This window comes from Marmota flaviventris, chromosome 9 (assembly GCF_047511675.1).
Source record: "Marmota flaviventris isolate mMarFla1 chromosome 9, mMarFla1.hap1, whole genome shotgun sequence".
NCBI lineage: Eukaryota > Metazoa > Chordata > Mammalia > Rodentia > Sciuridae > Marmota > Marmota flaviventris.
Window position 1 is genome coordinate 58,234,336 of NC_092506.1, and position 17,827 is coordinate 58,252,162.

A 17,827-nucleotide genomic window follows, 5' to 3' on the forward strand; every position below is an offset into this window, starting at 1 on the left:
ACAGTCTTAAAATCAGCCATGGTGAAGAGGGCTTTTCTGTGGAGAAAAGGGGGTGCCACTTCAACAGAAAATGAGATTAGGAAGGAGAGATCAGGAAGGAGAAGTTTAGGAAAAAGAGTATCAGAGAAGAACAGGAATAAAATCAGGAAGAAGAAGGTTAGGGAAAAGAAGATCAAAGAGGAGAAGTTTCAGGAAAAGAAGATTGGGAAAAAGAGGAGGGAAAAAAATGGATGTTTCAAAGCCATAAGGGATATAGTCTAAGCATCAAGTGAAATACCTGTTACATTATTTCTACATAGTCAGTATCCATTCTATTTCAACCTTTCTTACTCTGCCCACTTTTAATCTTCCAATCATGTAGGAATCTGAGCAGGAGGAATCTCAGAAGTCAGGACAGACAGGAGCAGGAAAACACATGCTATGGCTTCAGCAATCCTAGGGAATGTAAAGGAGGAGGTGACCTGCCCCATCTGCCTGGATCTCCTGACACAGCCTCTGAGCCTTAACTGTGGCCACAGCTTCTGCCAGGCCTGCATCACATCAAACTATGAGTCCATGATGAGTCAAAAAGGGGAGAGCAGCTGCCCTGTGTGCAGAATCAGTTACGAGTTTGAGAACCTGCAGCCTAATCGGCATGTGGCCAACATAGTGGAGAGGCTCAGGGGCGTCAAGCTGAACCCAGAGGAGGAGCAGAAGGTGTATCACTCACTGTGCACGCCACGGAGAGAAACTCCTACTCTTCTGTAAGGAGGACAAGACGGTCATTTGCTGGCTTTGTGAGCGTTCTCAGGAGCACCATGGACACTCCACATTCCTCTTGGAGGAGGTTGTCCAGGAGTACCAGGTAAGAGATCAGGTGGGGGGAGGACAGAGACGATATCTCCTCTTTACACTCTAGTCTAATTACATTGTGTCATTGAACCGATGCCTGTGATTTGTTTCTACGCTATGCTATGCTTACCTTCTGAGGCCTAAAGGTTGAATTTTTACCTTCACTTAATTGCTAAGCCTGGAGTAGAAACTCTTGGACAGGGAGCATAAAAATACTGCACCTTGTGCTAGATGGGTGGAGATTGAGAGTCCAAGAAAAGCTCTGAAGACCCCTTTCAGCAGAAGAGTGAATTAGAAGGGTTGATATATAAGTTCTTTCCTTGCTGCAACATCAGGTTCCTCTTCTAGTGCAAAAATATTTAGATTACTGTTAGTGAGGGGTTGGTAACTTTATTACCAGAGATTTAGAGAAGATATCTTCTACCCCAGAATTTCTTCCAATTTATAGATTACCATTGTCTGTTCACACAGTTTCTGAAAGCTTTAGTTTCTTCTGAGATCAACCTGATTTCTTCCAGGTTTATCCTCTCTCTAGGTGCTAAGAAAGCTCCTCACTTGAATCTGTTGTGATTTTTTTCTCACAGGAGAAGTTTCAGGAAATGTTGCAAAACCTGGTGATAGCCAAGGAAGAAGCTGAGAAGTGGAAAGTTGACATCCAAACTGAGAGAACTTTCTGGAAGGTAGGGGGAAATTTTTTTTTTAAGGGAATGAGCTAGAATTCTGGGTAGGACCTTGGGAAGTAGCACCCTTCCCCTTTATTCTGTGGCAGTCCATACACTGGAAAGCATTTGATTCATCCTTCTTGTCCTTGCCTTGTCAGGTGGGGGCTGCAGAGTGGATACATCACAAAGGAGTACAGCTGTTTGGAGAGAGCTATTCACAGGGAGGCACTCTAGTGAGGTTGGCTAATGTTCTGTTGCTGTGGTGCTTTTTGAGACACTGATTCTAGTGAAAGAAGACTTTTGGTAATGGGTCATGGTTCTGTCTTGAGTGTTCAGCTTTCGGCAGGGTGTTCAAGAGTGGAATGAGGAGGTTGTAGCTAGAGGGTGGGTGTCCCCAAGAGTTAAATATCTGTCCTCCACTGTGCTGATAAAGCCACAGCTTTTTTCTTTTTAATTCCTTCCTAACTGTTTTCTCCAAGAATGAGATCTTCAAGATGCAACAATTGGACCTGCAGAGGATGATTACTCAAACCAGAAGTCTGTGGGGACCCATGGGAAAAGAGATTGAGACAGAGAACATGTGTTGCGAGGGGGCAAAATCAACTTAATCAATATAATTTCACTCTATAGGTTCTTAATCAATAAAACAACAATCCTTAGTGCTAGGCACTGCAATATACATAATTAATTCACAGCAAACAATTCTAGATGAATTATAAGCACTGCAAAACATACTTAATCATGACAGACATTTCCTCTGCAAAAGTTCAAAAGTCTTAAGCCTCAGGCTTTAAGTCCAGCAGATGCACACTCACTCAGACTGTGGTGACCAGGTCCGGAACCAAGGCAGGCTTTTCCTGGTGTGGAGTGGACCACTGGTTAAGGAGAGGGTCTTGGGAGAAGTTGCGGCTCTCACCAAGGTCCAGACAGGCGGCAGAGTTTGAGAGCCGTGATTATCACACAGAGGCTCAGGAAATGATGACAAGTGATGGGATGTCAGGTGCTCATCAGGCTCTCCAGCTTGGGTGCATCCTTTTTTCTGGCTGGCTAAATCCCTGTTCATTTGCTCTATTATTTATACTAAATTTTGAGTTTTTTTGACCCCTCTTTCAATCCTTATCAACTACCACAATGGTATGTGGAGTATGTGCAATCTTCACCAGGACCCAACAGAGGAGTTGCCTGTACCCAGCCCAGGAGAGTGGCTGCAATGAGTGTGACTCAGAGAGTTGCTGATGAAATGGATGTGATGTTGGGCCAGGAAGTTGGTTGTTCCATTTGATTTGAAGACTGCAGTAGTGCAAAAATTATAATTAATTATATGACTGATGAGATGTTACTTCAAGAAGCCATGAACAATCCTCTCCTGGAGCATTATGGTGCAATAATCCCTGATGAGGCTCATGAAAGAACATTGGCTACAGATGTTCTCATGGGTGCTTTCAAGCAAGTTGTAAGACATAGGTCAGATTTAAAGGTTATAGTTATAAGTGCTACTCTGGATGCAGGAAAATTCCAGATTTACTTTAATCGCTGTCCTCTATTAAACATTCCTTGGCTGCACATCCTGTTGAGATCTTTAATTCTCCAGAACCAGAGAGAGATTATCTTGAAGCAGCAATTCAAACAATGATCCAGATACATATGTGGGAAGAGGAGGAGGGAGGTCTTCTACATTTCTTAACCAATCAAGAAGAAATTGATGAAGCCTATAAAAGAATAAAGCATGAGGTTGATAATATGGGTTCTGAAATTGGTGACATTAAAACCATTACACTGTTTGCTACACTTCCACTCAGCAGCAGCACCCTCCACCTCCCAAAAAATAAAATGGAGTAATTGGAAGAAGGTGGTTGTGTCAACTAACATTTGCAGGACATCACTGACATCAATGTCACTCTTTTGGTGTCAGCTATTATAGCAGTTTCAGCTCAACAAAGAACTGGTCAAACTGAACATACCAGACCTGGGAAATGCTTCAGGCTTTACAGAGAAAGCTAATAAAACAGAAATGCAGGATAACACCTATCCTAAGATTGTGCATTCTAATTTAGCATCAGTGGTGTTACAGTTGAAGAAACTTGTTTTTGATGAATTGGTGCATTTTGATTTTATGGATCCACCAGCTCCTGAAACTCTGATGAGAGCCCTAGAAATTTTGCATTTTCTTTGTGCTTTAAATGATGATGCAGAGGGCTGGGGATGTGGCTCAAGCAGTAGCACGCTCGCCTGGCATGCATGCAGCGGGTTCGATCCTCAGCACCACATACAAACAAAGATGTTGTGCCTGCCGAAAACTAAAACATAAATAAACAAATAATAAATGAATATTAAAAAAATTCTCTCTCTAAATGATGATGCAGATCTGACTGAATTGGGATCCATGATGGCAGAGTTTCCTCTAGATCTACAGCTTGCTAAAATGATTATTGCAAGTTGCAACTACAACTGTTCTAACGAGGTCCCATCTACCACCTTTGAAAGCTTCCCATTCAGCACATTCAACCCACTCAGCTCATTCAACACATTCTGCTCATATGTTGTCAGTTCCACAGTGTTTTGTTCGCCCCATGGAGGCCAAGAAAGCTGCAGATGAGACCAAGATGAGATTTGCCCACATAGATGGAGATCATCTGACTCTGCTGAATGTCTGTCATGATTTTAAACAAAATCATGGGTCCATTCAGTGGTGATATGGCAACTTCATCAACTACCAGTCCCTGATATCCATAGACAATGTATGCCAGCAGCTATCTCAAATTATGAACAGATTTAATTTGTCTCACAGAAGTACTGACTTTACAAGCAGGGATTATTAACATAAGAAAAGCTTTGGTTACTGGGTATTTTATGCAGGTGGCACATTTAGAAGGAACAGGACGTTACTTAACTGTGAAAGGTAACTTGTTGGTTCAGTTGCACCCCTCTAGAGTTCTTGACCACAAGGCTGAATGGGTGCTTTATAATGAGTTTCTTCTAAAAACAACAAATTACATCTGGACATGTACAGATATCAAGCCAGAATGGCTGGTGAAAATTGCCCCTGAATTTTATGACATGAGCAGTAACCCACAGTGTGAAGCAAAGAGACAGTTGGACTGCATTATTGCCAAACTTCAATCCAAGAATAGTCACAGTAGTAAATTCCATGCTTAGAATTGAAATTATTCAGAAGAGAGCTTTAAAAGATGAATGAATTCAAAAGTTCAAGTTGTGCTCTTCATGTTGGTTCAACAATGGCCTTTATTTGAAAGCTTTTTAATTTTTCTTTATAATAAATATCTCTTTCTTGATAAATTAAACACTTATGCCTCCCCTTTGTGTTGACACTGTGGCTCATACTGGTAATGTTGATCAATGTTTTGTAGTTTATTGAAAGTGCTTCTCTATATAAGAGTGTTATAAGCATTTCTTTTTAAACATTTAAAAAGGCTTCTAAAATGTAATTATTAACCATGGCCTGCATGATCATTGTAATTGTTGATATTGCTTTTAGAAGTTGTGAAATGTTATAACTTGTGCTTTGTAGACACAATCTTCTGTCTCAGTACAGAGGCAGTGACTTCAATAAAGTCTATTATACTAAAAAAAAAAAAACTAAAATAAAAAAGAAGGAGGAAGAGGAGGAGGAGGAGGAAGTGAAATTAAGAGCAGGTATGAGTGTCCTGGATAGCTGTGTGAAAGCTGAGGCACACCCAGGTATCCCACTGCGGCTGAGGTTGAGTCTGGACAATGCTGACTTAAGTTCATTATTTTGGAATGTCATGAAGGAAGGGAAAGGGAAAGATCAGAATCTCTCCCTTGGTTCCAAGACTACCCTGTCAGAACTCACCAGGTAAAATAGTTCTTCTTGTGGTTTCTTTTCCCAGTTCCACCTGATAGACTGAGTGACCCTCTCCCTCTCTCTTTCTCTCTCTCATTCCCAAAGAGCAAAATACAGAGTGAGGTAGAAAATGTCCAGATAGAGTTTGGAAAACTGAGAGACATCCTGAACTCTGAGGAGGAGCAGGAGATTCAAAAACTGAAGAATGAGGAGGAAGTTATTATGAACAGCCTGACAGAGTCTGAAAGTGAGCTGATCCCGCAGAGCCAGTTGGTGAAAGATGTCATCTCAGATCTGGAACATCGGTTGGGAGGGTCAACAGTTGAGATGCTGCAGGTAAGACTTTCAGCTTATCTGGGCCCTGAAGTGCCTCATTCCCAAATCAATTATGAAGCTTATTAAATAATTAAATGTATAAATAGCAAGAAAAAAATCCCATTTTTATTATTTTTATCAATCGCAGTTCAGAAGTTAAACCTTGGAGGGAAGATCCACTATAACCAGTGATATTTGGTAGTCCCCTGTTTTCTGCAATTCAGTATTGAAGGCTTTTTTAAAGCATCTTTTTCTTAGCTTTGTTGCTGACAAACAAAGGGCTTCCAGTTACAAGAGATGTTTTTATCATTTCCCTCATAGAATGAGTTGAGACTTTCCCCTTTCTTTATTTCCTGGAAAAAAAATAGGAAGGACTAATATTATTTCTTCATTAAATATTCAGTAAAATTCACCCATGAAGCCATATCAGTCCATTCTGTCCTTTTTGGAGGGATATAAATTTTTAACTTTGTTATTGGTGTCTGACTTTTAGATTTATACTTCCTGAGTCTGTTTTTGGTCATTTGTGTCCTCTAGAAATTTGTTAATTTTATCTGATTCTCAAATATGTAGTCCTAATTAATCATAAGAATTCTTTTTAATCCTTTTAATGTCTATGTTGACTTTATGGCTTTTAATTTTTAATTTTTTATTTGTTTTAATTAGTTATACATGACAGTAGAATGCATTTATGCACTTTGATATATCATGCATAGACAGAATATATAAATAAAGTAATAATGTCTGTTTTGTTCTACTGTCTTTCCTCGCCCCACTTACCCTCCCCTCCACTCTCTCTCACTTCCCTCTACCTAATTTAAGGTAACTCTATTCTTCTCTAGTTCCCCCTACTCATTGTGAATTAATAGCCACATATTTTTTATTGATTTTTTTAAAAATAAATGACAGTGGAATGCATTACAATTTATATTACCCATATGTAGCACAAATTTTCACATCTTTGGTTGTATATAAAGAATATTCACACCAATTTGTGTCTTCATACATGTACTTTGGATAATGATGTCCATCACATTCCACCATCATTGCTAATCCCCTGCCCACTCCCTTCCCCTCCCACCCCTCTCCCCTATGTAGAGTTCATCTATTTCTCTCATGCTCCCTCTCCCTACCCAACTATCATTAAGTTTCCTTATATCAGAGAAAACATTCAGCATTTGTTTTGGGGGGGGATTGGCTAACTTCACTTAGCATTATCTTCTCCAGCTCCATCTGTTTACCTGCAAATGTCATGATTTTTTTCTCTTTTATTGCTGAGAAATATACCATTGTGTATATATGCCACATTTTTTATCCATTCATCTACTGAAGGGCATCTAGGTTGGTTGCATATTATTTTAATTGGCACAAAATGTGTATATTAATCACATACTTATATCTTTTGACCAATATGCATCCAGTTCTTCCTGTCCTTCAGCCCTTGACTATTCTCATTCTAATTATCCACTTGTATGAGATCAATTTTTGACTATTCCTCATATTTAAGACAGCATTCGTTTTGTGTGTGTGTGCCTGATTTGTTTCATTTAATATAAACTCCTCCAGGTTCATCCATGTTGCTGCAAATGTCAAGATTTCTTTCTTTTTTAGGGCCAAATAGTATAAATAGTACTCCATTGTGTGTGTGTGTGTGTTGTGTTGTGTTGTGTTTATCCATTGTCTTTATCCTTTCATCCTTTGATGGGTGCTTAGGTCAATTCCAAATCTTGGCTATTGTGAATAGTACTTTAGTAAACATGAGAGATATCTCAGGGACATACTTATTCATATCCTTGGAATATAGTCCCAGTTGTTGGATGACTAAATCATTTTTAAATTTTTGAGGAGCCTCCATATTATCTGTCATCATAGCTGTGCTCATTTACATTCCCCCCAACATTATGCCAAGGTTTCCTTTTCTCCGTGTCCTTGCCAATGCTTGCTTTTTCTTTGTGATAATAGTCTTCTTACCAAGTGTGAAGTGGGATCTCTCAGTGTAGTTTTAAGTTGTGTTTCGTTGATGATTAGTGATTTTGAGCATTTTTTTATATACTTGCAGTTTGTTTGTCTTCTTTTGAGAAGTGTCTGTTCAAGTCCTTTGCCGGTATTTAAATTGGACATTTGTTTTTCTACTATTCAGTTATATGTATATATGTGTTCTGTATATATTTTGGATATTAATCCCTTATCTAGTATATGGTTTGAAGATGTTTCTCCCAATCTGTAGTTATTTCCTTTTCTGTGCAGAAGCTTTTTAGTTTGATGTAATCCTATTTGTCTCATTTTGTTTTTGATGCCAGGATTTGGGATTAAGTCAAAAAGTCATTACTCAGACCAATGTCATAGAGTTTTGCACTGTGTTTTCTTCAAGTAGTTTTACAGTTCCATGTGGTATGTTAAAATTTTTTAGCCACTTTGAAGTGATTTTTCTATATGGTGTGATACATTCTCAAATTCTATTCTTCTTTATGTGGCTACCCTGTTGTTCCAATGCAATTTATTCAAGAGACAGTCCTTTCTCTTCTACCTATCAATCCTACCCCCAGCATTATGGGTTGACCCAAGAGGCACTCTAGCACTTAGGTACATCCCTAGCCCTTTTTATTTAATTTTTTTTTTTTTTGAGACAGGATTTTGCTAAGTTGTCCAGGCTGGCTTGTACATCTGATCAGCCTTCCAAGTCACTGGTATAATGGGCAAAGCCACTGAGCCTGGACCTTCTGTGTACTCTTAGTACACAGTGTATTCAAAATCAACTGACCATAAATACATTCTCCCCCTACATCTGAGCTCCCTATTGTGTTCCATTGACAAGTGTATCTGTTTTCACTGCCATTGTTTTGTGTCTTGATTAGCATAGCTTTGTTATAGATTTTAAACTCAGTGTGATGCCTCCATCTTTGCTCTTTTTGCTGAATTTAAAGTTTTACAGTATTTCTCTATATCATTTCTTTCAACCCATGAGTACAGATATCTTTCCATTTTGTGTGTGTGTGTGTGTGTGTGTATGTGTCTTCAATTTTCTTAACAACTGCTTATAGGTTTCAGTGTATAGATCTCTCACTTCCTTGTTAAATTTTAGTATTTTATTATAGCTATTATGAATGGGGGTTTCTTAATTTCTTTTGGATAGTTTGTTAGTATAGAAAATCAATTGACTTTTGTATATTGATTTTACAATCTAGAACTTTACTGAATTAGTTTATTTATTTTAAGAAGTGTGTGTGTGTGTGTGTGTGTGTGTGTGTGTGTGTGAAATTCTTGAGGCTTTCATTGGATAAAATCGTGTTTTCTGCAAACAGGGAAAATTTAAATTCCATGTTGGATATCTGTTTCTTCTTTCACTTGCCTAAATGCTTGGGCTAAAATTTTCTTACTATGTTGAATAAAAGTGGTGAGAATGGGCTTTCTTGTCTTTTTCCTCATCTTGGAAGAAAGGTTTTTCTGTTGAATATAATATTAATTCTGAGTTTGTCATGTATGGCCTTTATTGTGTTGATATGTATTGTTGTGTAATTAATTTGTTGAGAGTTTTTATCATGAAAGGATACAAAACTTCATGACAGGGTTTTTCTGCATCTATTGAACCCATCACAAGGTTCTTGTATTTCATTCTGTTAATATGGTGCATCACATTTAAAATTTGTTTGATGAAGCATCCTTGAATTATGAGTCAGGGTCTCACTAAGTTGCCTATGGCCTCACTGAATTGCTGAGGCTGGCTTTGGACTGGTGATCCTCCTGCCTCACTGTACCAAGCTGCTGGGATTATGTGGACATGTGCCATTGCACCTGGCTTTTAAAATTTTCTTTCTTTGGTCAATTTAGTTACAGTTGACCACCTTTTTAAACTCTTTTTTTTTTTTTTACATACATGACAATAGTGGATTTTTTAACTCTTAAAGAACATCTTTTTTGTTTGATTTTCATCTATTGTTAACCTTTTTATGTCAATTTATTTTTGCTTTATCTTTTCTAAGTCTATTTGACAGTCTCTATTGTGATAAGGATATGGAGACTACAGTATTCAATGCAGGCACTGATATAATTGTGTTTACATTTACCACTTTTTTATTTGAGTTCTATATTTCTTCTGTAGTTTCTAGGTTTTTTTCCTCCCTTAACTGCCTTCTTTTTTGTTAAATAAACATATTCCAGGATAGAACTTTAGTCTTCTTAGTTTCCTAGCTGTATTTTTTGATGTCTTAGTACTTGATCTGGTGATTACAAAATGCACCCTATTCTGTCTCAATCTGATTCACATCAATACTAACTTAATTCCTGAAAAATATAGAAACTTAGCAATAATGCTTCACTTCCTTCCTCCTTCTTTGTGATCTCGTTATTTATATATTACATACATATGTTATAAGTTATCAAAGTAGTACTTATTTATTCTGTTAATAATATTTTTCTAAATTATTAAGAAATAATTTGGGAAATGAACTATAGAGTCTTTTATAGTTTATTTTTTTCTATGAATTTGACCCACTTGTTGAAGGAATTTAGGTTGCAGAACGTCTTCAAATATTGTGCCAGGCACAATGGCACATGCCATAACCCCAGCTTCTTTGGAGGCTGAGGCAGGAAAATCTTAAGTTCCATGACGGTCAGTCTCACTAACTAAGCAAATCTCTGGGTTCAATCTCCAGTGCCCACCCCCTGCAAAAAAAAAAAAAAATGCATATCCAAAAAAGAAAAAAAAAATCATGTGCCAGCAACACACTCTACATTTTCATCTGGGATTACATATATTTCCCTTCATTTTTGAAGAATATATATATATATATATATATATATATATATATTTTTTTTTTTTTTTTTTTTTTTTTTTTTGCCTTACGTGGAATTCTGGCATTTCCCTCTTTCTTTCAGTCTTTTACTCAACTTTGATTATCCAGAGTCTGCTTATACTTGGCAAATAATAGTATAACAGTTTATGTGTATGTTAAATAAGTGAAAGAATTGTATATTATTTAAATTATCTCATGGGAACCATGTAATGACTGGCATGAATTTGTCTTTTTTTTTTTCCTGTGGTGCTGGGGATTAAGCCCAGGGCCTCATGCATGTGAGGCAAGCACTCTACCAATTGAGCTATATCCCTAGCCCTTGAGTTTATTATTTTGTTCATCACACTGGGACTATCTCCATTCTCAGCACAACAGGGGCTGGTGACAATGTGATGAAACTTGGTCAGTGAGGACAGTCTATGATTTCGTAACTTGTGTTTTTCTCCCTTCTTTCTAGGATATGGATGATGTCATGAAAAGGTACGTGTGGGATACCAGGGATGATCTTTTGTGTAGTAAGAAGAGATTTGTACTTAGTAGAATTATCTGGCGTTCAGTTAGAATATAACATCTCCCAGGTCAGGGAAATTTAGATATAGTATTATCTAAATGTATAGTCACAAATCACGATTTGAGTATTGTATGGACTAGACAGATTCTATGATGGGGACTTGGGTTGTGGAGGTCAGAGTTTGAAACAGTAGTTGTCCTGGGGACAAGATGTTCCAACATCAGACCCCCTGTGGCACCACCATTTCTTGCCCTCATGTGCCTACTTCTAGCTCTGGTTGCAGTTTTAATGGCTGCTTTATTTACTGTAGGCAAGAATTTTCTTCTTTGTCTGATAAGTACTAAGAATTGCTCATTGGGACAATTCCTGGATGTTTGTATGTTTCTTCTGGGAATAAAGTAAACCAGGGGTGGCTTTGTGATTTCTATTTAGATTTTCACAAACAAACTAGAATCTCTTGATGATTATACAATCTTGACTGGGGAAGTTGGTCTGTCAGGGATAAAGTGTCTGAAAGATTCTATATGTACAGGCATCTTCCAGTTGCATGATAAGGAGTCTGAACCATCAGGAACTAAGTTGAAGGTGCCAGAAGGCACTGCCTTGGTGTGCAAGGATAGCATCACACCAGAATCAGTTGATCCATGTGCATTACATACTTGTGGAAAGGTGCATCTTGGTATCTGAAAGTGCACACCTGCCTGGCAGCATCAAGCTCTTTCCAGAAACATATAATTCAAACAACTATGACTTTTGTGTTCATAGTATTGCCCTTGCCAAATGTTTGACATTTTTCCCCAGAGAATATGAAACCTCAGATGTCACCTGAGGGCTTCCCTATTAGCGATAAGCTTTGAACATTTCCAGATATGATTCTTACATTTCTTATTTCTCAAATACCCAGGAGTCAGGACCTGCAGTCTTACTTTCTGAACATTTTCTCGAGAACACACACTCATAGCACTGATATTCCTCATATTCTTTTTTCTTAGACACCAGAGTTTTGTAAAATCCAATATTTCATCATTGACCATGCATTCTAGGAGGTAGAGAGAGAGGGGCAACTTGATTCATTTTATAAACTATGCTTCTGAGAGGTTAAGACCCTCACAAGATCACAAAGAAAGTAAATAGGGAGGTGACCATGAAACATTTCTTAGGAGTTCAGGGTTAGGAATCTTCCCTCCCCTTCTCAGGATCCTTGGTGAAGAAAGTTCAAGTGCATCAATGGGGTGAAATGATGGAAAGAAATTGTTGTTGTCAGGGTGGGGACCACAAGGTCTGAAGTGTGGGTCAACTTTTTCCATCCCTAGGTGTAAGGACTTAATGCTGAGGAAGCCAAAAACTTTCCCCAAGGAACAAAGAAGAGTATTCCGAGCTCCTGATCTGAAGGGGATGCTGCAGGTGTCTAAAAGTGAGAAGAGCTAGATTTAATGTGTGATTCTAGTGGTGGCAGGTGATAGATGGGGAAGATGTTGGTTTCTAGGTATGGGTAGAGGAGACAAGGGAGAGTGGACTCTGTGTGTTCACCATGTGATCATATTTAATGGGGAGTGGCCATTCATCCTCACTTGTCAGTTTACTGCCCTATGATATCCCTCCTCCTTTTCCTAATCTGGAAAGGGAATGGATTTCAGTGCTGACACCTTTGTATTTCACACCATGAATTTTTATCATTTCAGAGCTGACAGACGTTCAACGCTACTGGGGTAAGCAGAAATTACTGTATCATAAGCCACAGTCTTCTCAGCGTCTTTCAGAATTGATTTCTCTGGTAGTTCTCATGTTTTAAGGTCCATGTTGCTCCTTCTAACAGTCACTCACATACCTTGTTTCTGCAGTGTTCTATCTCTCTGACTTCTGATCAGAGTTTTTCCCACTTTTTAAGTTATTCTCAGGATTCCTTTTATAACATCACAAATAAAGCTAAATCGTATCTGTGATGTGACTCTAATTTTTCTACAGTTCACCTGACACTGTCTCCAAGCAACAATCCAAATATTGTCATTTCTAAGGACCAGAGACAATTAAGATATGTAACCCAATACTGGCACAAGCGTGGGAACTATCATGAAGGTGTTCTGGGCTACCCACCTATCACATCAGGAAAACATTACTGGATGGTAGATGTGTCCAAGAAAAGTGCCTGGTCTCTGGGTTTGTGTGATGGAAAATATTTCGAATGTGCATCTGTCCCTGGACAAAGTAAAAATAATCAACCTACATGTGGCTACTGGGTTATAGGTCTTCACAGATTTCAATATAATGCTTTTTGGAAGAAAGGTGCCCATTATCCTTTGACCTTGGTCCTCTCTGTGACTGTTCCTCCACAACGTATTGGGGTTTTCCTAGATTATGAGGCTCGTGAACTTTCATTTTACAATGTTACAAACCATGGGTTTCTTATCTATAAATTCTCCAAATGTTCCTTTCCTAAAGAAGTTTTTCCTTACTTCAATCCTGAGACATGTCCAGAGCCCATGACACTACACTGGCCAAGCTCTTGAAATTTCTTATACCCTCACCCAGTCTGTGCAGTACCTCTGGCCCTTTTGTGCATCCCATGCACCTGAGCTCATCTGCACCATTTTAACCACCTTTCCTTGCTGCCTCCAGCCTTTCTGTTAGGAAGTCTTTCACTCATAAGTATACATAAGGATATATAAATCCTCACATAAGGATTTATCCCAATATCTTGTTTATCTCTCCTAGGGAATCTTAATTCATCATCTTTCATGCTTCCAAGGAAAAAAGACCAATTCCTCATTAAATAATCTCATTATTGAGGTAACACCTCTGCCAAATCTTTAAAACTCTATTCTTTTTTGCCACTGACAGAAGATGAAGGAGAGTTTTCTACCACCTTTCTATATTATTGAGGGTTATGTGCAGGAGTACCTCTCTGAAGAATGACCCCTTAACATTATGACAGTTTACCTATGATGCTTCTTATTCATCAAGGAGTTAAGAAGATGTATCCTAAGTGGTATATACTAAGAATAGGTGTTTTTTGTATGGAGTATCTAAGTTCAGATTCTGTCCCTTTACTGATTAGCTGTGTAACTTTGAATAACAACAAAAATATGGGTGTGCTTATTTTTTTGTAATGATTTTTTTGTAATGATTTAAAAAATTGTATCTGATACTTTGGATCAGTGTGAGAAAATAAATGAAGTACAAAGCATCTTTTGAAGTGCCTGAGTAAGTATTTGTTCTATTAATTGCTAGAAAGTATCAGTGGTATCAGTATTCCATGAAACAGGTTGTGTGAAGGGGAGCTAGGATTGACTTTTTACTGGAGTCTCATTTTTATGTTTCAGATAATACTACCAAGTCCACTTATGCTAAGTATATATTATGCATCTTATTGTGCTAAGTATATATTATGCATCTTATTTTTTAACAATTACAGGTGGGTTTTGTTTGTTTATTTTGTTTTTTCTAATTCTGTTGTTTCCACAAGTTGGTCACTGTCAAATAAAGGAAACTAAATTTTAAGGGATTTAGATTACAATTTAAAGTAAATAGATAAATAATCCTTATGAAACTCACCTCATGTAATATTGTGAAAATTAACCAACAGGATTTTTTAGTAACTTATGTTGTTTTTGATAAGAAGTAATCCGTAGGTTGGAAGTAGCTCAGTGATAGAGTCTTGCCTATCATGTGCAAAAACCTGGAATTGAGTCCTTAGCACCAAAAACAATAAAATATAAAAATAAATAAAAAATAAAAAAAAGTAATGCTGTAGCCTGATGTCCACTCTTTTTAAGATCCTTCTCACAATGATAAATAAATTATTTTTAAGAATATGTATTGTGGGGCAGGAATATTGGTCAACGGTACAGCACTCGTCTAGCACATGTGAGGCCCTGGGTTTGATCCTCAGCACCACATAAAAATAAAATAAAGGTATTGTGTCCAACTACAACTAAAATAAAATATTTTTAAAAAGAATATTATTGGATTCATATTTGATGACAAAATATAAAATTTTTATGATAAACAAAAGTTAAAAGAATTTACACTGAGAAAGCCTGCACTACAGAGAATCCTCAGCAAAATATTCCAGGAGGAGGAAATGAAAGACAACAATGAAAATTAGCAAAGGGAGGAACTATACTACGGGGAAAGCTAATCAAAGAAGAAACCAAGTCAAGTTCAAAACCAAAAACAAACCAAAATGTCCAGGAATACAAATCATATTTCAATAATAACCCTGAATGTGAATGGCACAAACTTATCAATTAAAAGACATAGACTGACAGAAGGGATTAAAAAACAAGACCCAACAATATGTTTCCTTGAAGAGATTCATCTCACAGGAAAAGACATCCAAAGACTGAAGGTGAAAGTGTGGAAAAAAACGTACCACTCACATGGACTTCATAAACAAGCAGGGGTTTTTATCCTTATATCAGATAAAGTGGATTTCAAACCAAAGGTAATGAAAAGGGATAAAGAAGGACATTTCACACTGCTTCAGTGATTCATACTTCAACAAGATATAACAGTCATAAACATCTATGCCCCAACCAATGGGGCATCTATATATGTCAAACAAACCCTTCTCAAATACAAAAACCAAATAGATCACAACACAATAATACTGGGTAACTTTAATACACCTCACATCTCTTACCACTGAATAGATCTTCCAAAATAAAGCTAATCAAAGAAACTATATAACTCAGTAATAAAATTGATAATTTGGACTTAACAGACATATATAGAATATTTCATATATAAATGAACGAATACACTTTCTTCTCAGCAGCACATGGATCGTTCTCCAAAATAGACCATATGTTATGCCACAAAGCAAGTCTTAGCAAATACAAAAAAAAAATAGAGATACTAACCTGCATTCCATCTCACCATAATGAAATGAAATTAGAAATCAATGATAAAATTTTAAAAAAGAAGCTACTCCAACATCTGGAGACTAAACAATATGCTACTGAATAATGCATGGATAACAGGAGACATCAGGGAGGAGATAAAAATTCTTGGAGGTAAATCAGAACTCCAATAAAACTTACAAAATCTCTGGTACACTATGAAGTCCTAAAAGGAAAGTTCATTGCATGGAGTCCATTAATTAAAGGAAGAAAAAGTCAACAAATAAATGACTTGACATTACAGCTCAAAGCCCTAGAAAAAGAAGAACAAACCAACACTAAAAGTAGTCAAAGACAGGAAATAATTAAAATCAAGGAAAAAATCAATGAAATTGAAACTAAAAAAAAAAATTCAAAAAAAATGACAAAACAAAAAGCTGGTTCTTTGAAAAACACAAATAAAATTGACACTTAGGAACTCTAAAAAAAAGAAAGAGGGAGAAAACTCAAATTACTAAAATTTTTGATGAAAAAGGAAATATCACAGCAGACACTATTGAAATACAGAAAACAATCAGAAACTATCTTGAAAATTTATACTCCAATAAAAATAGAAAACCTTAAAGACACCGACAAATTTCTAGAGACATATGATCTACCCAACTGAATCAAGAGGACATACAATTAAACAGATCAATTTCAAGCAAGGAAATAGAAGATACCATCAAAAGCCTACCAACCAAGAAAAGCCCGGGAGCAGATGGATTCACAGCTGAGGTCTACAAGATCTATAAAGAAGAATTACTACCAATACTCCTCAAATTATTCCATGAAATAGAAAAGGAAGAAACCCTTCCAAACTCATTCTACAAAGCTAGTATCATTCTGATACCAAAACCAGGCAGAGACACATCAAGGAAAGAAAATTTCAAACCAATAACCCTGATGAGCATTGATGCAAAAATTCTGAATAAAATTCTGGCAAATTGCATACAAAAAATGTTAAAAAGATAGTGCCCCATGATCAAGTGGGGTTCATTCCATGGATGCAAGGTTGGTTCAACATACAGAAATCAATAATATAATTCATCACATCAATAGACTTAAAGATAATAATTATGTGATTATATCAATTGGTGCAGAGAAAGTATTTGACAAAATACAGCACTGTTTCATGTTCAAAAGTCTAGAAAAACTAGGAATAGTAGAAATATAATTCAACCTTGTAAAAGCTATCTATGCTAAACCCAAGGCAAACATCATTCTAAATGGTGAAAAATTGGAAGCATTCTCTCTAAAAACTGGAACAAGAACAGGGATGCCCTTTTTCACCACTTCTATTTGACATAGTCCTTGAAACTATAGCCAGAACAATTCGACAAACAAAAGAAATTAAAGGGATACAAATAGGAAAAGAAGAACTCAAGCTATCATTATTTGCTGATGGCATGATTCTATACTTAGAGGATCCAGAAAACTTCTAAAATTAATTAATAAATTCAGTAAAGTAGCAGGATATAAAATCATACCTAAAAATCAAATGTATTTCTGTACATCAGTGATAATTCTCTGAAAGAAAAATTAGGAAAACTACCTCATTCACAATAGCTTCAAAAAATAAATAAATATGGGCTGGGGATGTGGCTCAAGCGGTAGCGCGCTTGCCTGGCATGCACGCGGTGCTGGGTTTGATCCTTAGCACCACATACAAATAAAGATGTTGTGTCTGCTGAAAACTAAAAAATAAATATTAAAAAAATTCTCTAAATAAATAAATCAATGAAATAGTTGGTAATCAACAAAAGAGGTGAAAGACCTCTACGATGAAAACTACAGAACACTAAAGAAAGAAATTGAAGAAGACCTTACAAGATGGAAAGATCTCCCATGCTCTTGGATAGGCAAAATTATTATTGTCATAATGTCCATACTACCAAAAGCACTATATAGATTCAATGCAATTTCAATTAAAATCCCAATGTCATTCCTTATAGAAATAGAAAAAGCAATCATGAAATTCATTTGGAAAAGTGGAGACCCAGAATAGCCAA

General features: G+C 36.9%; 1 protein-coding gene and 1 pseudogene across 1 annotated transcript; both read left to right on the forward strand.

Annotated features, from left to right (window-relative positions):
* Positions 1-305: 305 nt before the first annotated feature.
* On the forward strand, positions 306-13,442 carry LOC114098491 (tripartite motif-containing protein 5-like). Its single transcript, XM_027942737.2, is given in 8 exon segments — positions 306-693; positions 695-844; positions 1,416-1,511; positions 5,422-5,652; positions 10,882-10,904; positions 12,249-12,349; positions 12,618-12,644; positions 12,901-13,442. Coding segments are annotated over 8 exon segments (1,443 nt in total). The 5' UTR covers positions 306-420.
* On the forward strand, positions 2,472-4,649 carry LOC114098393 (ATP-dependent RNA helicase DHX15-like; annotated as a pseudogene).
* Positions 13,443-17,827: the final 4,385 nt, after the last annotated feature.